General features: G+C 49.4%; 1 protein-coding gene across 1 annotated transcript; it reads left to right on the top strand.

Moving 5' to 3' along the window:
- The first annotated feature begins 4,305 nt into the window (after positions 1-4,305).
- PSMB11 (proteasome subunit beta 11) lies at positions 4,306-5,166 on the top strand. The gene has a single exon (XM_028114774.1). It carries the CDS (start codon positions 4,306-4,308, stop codon positions 5,164-5,166), a length of 861 nt encoding a protein of 286 aa, XP_027970575.1.

The following is a 5,166-nucleotide window of genomic DNA, read 5'->3' as shown; positions in this document are numbered from 1 at the left end:
AAACAAGGAAGTGGGCAAACGTATGAAATGTTGCCTCCTTTATGGTTCTATGAAGTCAGTGTCTGGCCTTCCTTGTTGGATTCCAGCTGCAATATCCGTCAATATCTAAATTCCACTTCCCTCTGAGGCCCAACTCAGCCCCTCCTCTTCCCCAGAAGACTCTGCATATGTTGTATTTTTAATGCTGAAATTTGGCAACCCTTTCCAAGCCCAACTATCAGAATGTAATGAAGCAGAAGATCTTTATCTGCGTCTCACACTTGGTGTGGAAAATGCAGAGTGTGTCTGTTTATAGAGCAGGTATTATTTCGCAGTACCCCCTGCATTGCAACTTGTCCTCCTTCTGACTCTTCTCTGTGGTTCGTTCACACTGAAACTAATAGCATTTGTACCTCTCTTAAGACACTTTCACATTTTACCTGGCTGTAAGTGTACTTGATTGTGAGCTTCTAAAGACAGGTATTTCTCTACTACTCATCTCTGTGCCCACTGTATGCTTAGTAAATGCTTGCCAAGTGAATACATGAGAGAATGGCAACATATTCTTCCAGTTGCAGAGGCTTGAAGCTCTGGCCATCTTCAACAACTTGCCTTCCTTTCCATCACATTCAGTAAGTTGCCAAGTCCTGTTGATTCTTCCTCTACAATGCTTCTCACATTCTTTTTGATTGCAACTGATACCACCTTTGGCTTCTTATCATTTCCTTACCCCTGAATTACTGAAATAGTCTCCTGATTTTCTGGGCCCAAACTGTACTCTCTAATTCATTTTGCACAGTACCAGATTGATTTTCCTAAAACACCCTCTTAATCTTATCTTTTACCCGCTTAAAAATGTTCTGTAAAATTCAGCTCCTCAGCATGGCATTCAAGGCCTACCATAATCTGTTCTCAACTTACCTTATATTAGTTCTCTAGATAGATAGATATGTATATCACCTGTCACTATCTCTAGCTATCTGTATCTACATATAGAGATATATGTCAAACAGAGAAAGACAAATACTGTATGATATCACTTATAGGTGGAATCTAACAAAGCCAAACTCCATAGAAACTGAGAGTGGATTGGTAGTTATCCAGGAATTGTGGAGTAGGGGAAATGGGGAGATGGTGGTCAAATGGTACATACATACTTCCAGTTATAAGAAGAATAAATTCTGGGAATCTAATGTACAGCACTGTGATTATAGTTAATGATGCTGAACTGTATTGCATACTTGAAAGTTGCTAAGAGAGTAGATTTTAAATGTTCTCAACACCACCACCACAAAAATGGTTAATTATGTAAAGTGAAAGAAGTGTTAACTAACCTTATTGTGGTAAACATTTTGCAATATATGCATGTATCAAATCATCACACTGTACACCTTAAACTTACACAATGTCATGTGTCAATTTTATCTCAATAAAGTGGGCTTGGGGAAGAAAAACATGATAATTGTTGTAGTTGAGAGGTGAAAGAGGAGATCAACATAGCTTGGGGTGAGGTGGGGAGACCAGGAAGGCCTTGCTAAGGAAGTGTGGATTCATTTCCCTAAATACCACTGGGGTCCCATTGTTCCTCAAACCAACAGCCTCTCCTCTCTCAGACCACACCTGGGGAGGATTTTCAGCATAGATGGTACTCAAGCCAGGCTTTGAAGGATAGGATTAAAATAGATGAAGGAGAGGGGCGCCTGGCTGGTAGAGTGTGGTTCTTGATCTTGGGACTGTAAGTTCGAACCCCACATTGGGTGTAGAGATTATTTAAAAATAAAATCTTAGGGGCGCCTGGGTGGCTCAGTCGTTAAGCGTCTGCCTTCGGCTCAGGTCATGATCCTGGAGTCCTGGGATTGAGCCCCACATCGGGCTCCCTGCTCTGCAGGAAGCCTGCTTCTCCCTCTCTGACTCCCCCTGCTCGTGTTCCCTCTCTCGCTGTGTCTCTCTCTGTCAAATAAATAAATAAATAAATAAATAAATAAATAAATAAATAAAATCTTAAAAATAAATAAATAAATAATAAAATATTAGGCACCTGGGTGGCTCAGTCTGTTGCCTTCAGCTTGGGTCATGATCCTGGGTCCTGGGATGGAGCCCCGAGTCGGGCTCCCTGCTCAGCGGGGAGTCTGCTTCTCTCTCTCCCACTGCCCTACCCGCCCACTCGTGCTCACTCTCTCTCTCTCAAATAAATAAATAAATAAATAATGTTTTAAAAAATTAAATCTTTAGGGCACCTGGGTGGCTCAGCTGGTCAAGCGACTGCCTTCGGCTCAGGTCATGATCCTGGAGTCCGGGGATCGAGCCCCACATCGGGCTCCCTGCTGGGCGGGGAGTCTGCTTCTCCCTCTGACCCTCCCCCCTCTCATGCTCTCTATCTCATTCTCTCTCTCAAATAAATAAATAAAATCTTTAAAAAAAATAAAATCTTTAAAAAATAGGTGAAAAAATAGATGAAGGGGAGGTATGAGATGTGTTAGGAATGGTGTGAAAAGAGGTTGTGGTAGATGGATCAGGATGGGTCTATAGTGGGTCCCATTTAAGAATGCCAGCCTGGGGAAGAGAAGGTGGTTTGGGTTTGATCTTGCAGCCCTTCAAGGTTTCTTAGTAGAGAAGACACAGGACTTGAGTGATACCTTAGGAAAACATGTCAGTGTGGAGGATAAGAGTAGAGGGGAGACAGGAGGGTGGCCAGTTAGAAGGCCATTCAACTGTCCAGATCTGACTTGAGAATGGCTTGACCTAAGGAGGTGACAATCCATCCATATATACAGCAGCTAAGGCTTTAATCTTTAAAAACAGGAGACATACTTACCTCTCCAGTAAGAGTCCCGTGTGGTCCTGTGCAAAAGAAAGGAGAAAAACTGGTTGGACTTGAGTGTGACCTCCTGGTTTCTCCAGTCTTCTCATGACATATTTGCACTTGCCCTTAGTACTGACTCTATAGCCCCGCCATCATGGTGTCTGGGGGGTCCAGGCTCTTTCCCTTGTGTGTGGGTCTGTTTCTTTTACTAAACCCATTTCCACAGCACCCCTTTGAGCTGCAGTGTTTGGTAAAATATACTCCAGATGGTGCCAGAAGTAGTTGCAGCTTGTCACTCTGCCTCAATCTACTTCGTCTTTCTGAAGGGCCAGCTGTCAGGGTCTACTAATCCCATCTCTTGCCCATCCCTGGCTGGTCTAAGACTTAGACTCAGCCTTATGGGGACAAGGTCAGTTGTTTCTCTTGTCTTGGAACTACAAACAACTCTCTTGCTCTTGTGAACTACTGGGCAGAAGGGGGACCGGAAGAGGGAAGGCCATTAGATACTTTCAGCTACATCCTCAGAACTTTCCCACAGAGAAGCTATACTGCCAGAGAACTGTCAGGAATGCTGTCTTCATGCAGATGGAAGTTCATATGCACCTCCAAAGCAGAGGAGAATCAAGAGTTGGACTTGCAGCCGACTGAGCTACCCAGGTGCCCCTTTATTTTTTTTTTTAAAGTAAGCTCTAGGGGCGCCTGGGCGGCTCAGTCATTAAGCATCTGCCTTTGGCTCAGGTCATGATCCTGGGGTCTTGGGATCGAGCCCCGCATCGGGCTCCCTGCTCGGCGGTAGCCTGCTTCTCCCTCTCCCACTCCCCCTGCTTGTGTTCCCTCTCTTGCTGTGTCTCTCTCTGTCATATAAGTAAATAAAATCTTAAAAAAAAAAAGTAAGCTCTGTGCTCAACATGGGACTCGAACTCATAACCCTGAGATCAAGAGTCACATGCTTTACCAACTGAGCCAGCCAGGTGCCCCTCACAGCATTCCATTCTGATGGCATTAGAGCCCTGACTTGTCTTTACCTCCTCCTAGGCTGGGAGCTCTTGCAGGGCCGGGACAGAGCCTCATTTGTCTTTGCATGCCCCATGCCCCCCACAAGAGAAACAAGAGGGACCCAGCTGTGCTCCTTCCACTCATGCCTCCTTTCCTTTGAAGTTACCCCAGCCCCCGCCCCACTCCAGGTGCTTGGAGGTTGATAGACGGGAGACTCCTTGGGTGACGCTCAGGTGTGTCACGAGCAGCGTCTTCCCAGCAGTGGCGACTTCACTGGCCTCCTCCTGTCTCCCCTCAGCAATCCTCTGAGGAGGAGGAGGAGGCTCCTCCTCAGAGCCAGTCCCAAAGCCTGATTTGGGGGTAGGCAGAAGTGAAGCCATAGATTGCATGCCCTTCCGTGCCCCTCCATGGGGCGTGGGGGTTCTGGCTGTAGCCCAGCTTCTCTTTAGCGTCTCTCTCTTCCCCCACCTGGCTCCAGCCCACAAAACCCTGACCTTGTTCCTTCCAGCCATCACTCAGCCCCAGGGATGGCTCTGCAGGATGTGTGCAAGTGGCAGGCCTCCGGCACCCAGGGACCATCATCGCCTCACCTGCCTCGGGCGGGTGGCTGGGCCATGCCCCCAGGCTGGGACCCTCAAACCTTCCTGCGGATCCACGGCCCCAGGCTGGCGCATGGCACCACCACGTTGGCCTTCCGATTCCGGCACGGAGTGATCGCTGCCGCCGACACACGGTCCTCCTGTGGCAACTATGTGCAGTGTCCGGCCTCATGCAAGATCATCCCCGTGCACCAGCACCTCGTGGGCACCACCTCCGGCACGTCGGCGGACTGTGCCGCCTGGTACCGTGTGCTGCGGCGGGAGCTGCGGCTGCGGGCACTGAGGGACGGTCAGCTGCCCAGCGTGGCCGGTGCCGCCAAACTCCTGTCGGCCATGATGTCCTGCTACCGGGGGCTGGATCTGTGCGTGGCCACCGCGCTGTGTGGCTGGGACCGCTCGGGCCCTGCCCTCTTCTATGTCTACAGTGACGGCACCCGCCTGCAAGGGAACATCTTCTCAGTGGGCTCTGGATCTCCCTATGCCTACGGCGTGCTGGACCGTGGCTACCGCTACGACATGAGCCCCCAGGAAGCCTACGCCCTGGCTCGCTGCGCCGTGGCCCACGCCACCCACCGCGATGCCTACTCCGGGGGTTCTGTAGACCTTTTCCACGTGCGGGAGAACGGATGGGAGTATGTGTCCCGCAACGATGCCTATGTGCTGTACTCGGAACTGCAGAAGCTTCCGGAGCCAGGGAAGGAGGAGGAGGAGGAGGCCCGCTGGGACCAGCCTGAGCCAGTCACCCTGCACAGAGACTCCAGAATGCCCGCGGAGACTGAGATGCTGTGA

The sequence above is a fragment of the Eumetopias jubatus genome, unplaced genomic scaffold (genome assembly GCF_037043125.1).
Source record: "Eumetopias jubatus isolate StellerSeaLion01/CBP00866 unplaced genomic scaffold, mEumJub1_p1.0 scaffold_7, whole genome shotgun sequence".
NCBI lineage: Eukaryota > Metazoa > Chordata > Mammalia > Carnivora > Otariidae > Eumetopias > Eumetopias jubatus.
Note: the sequence above shows the minus strand (reverse complement) of the source record. Positions and strands in the feature narration are given on the sequence as shown.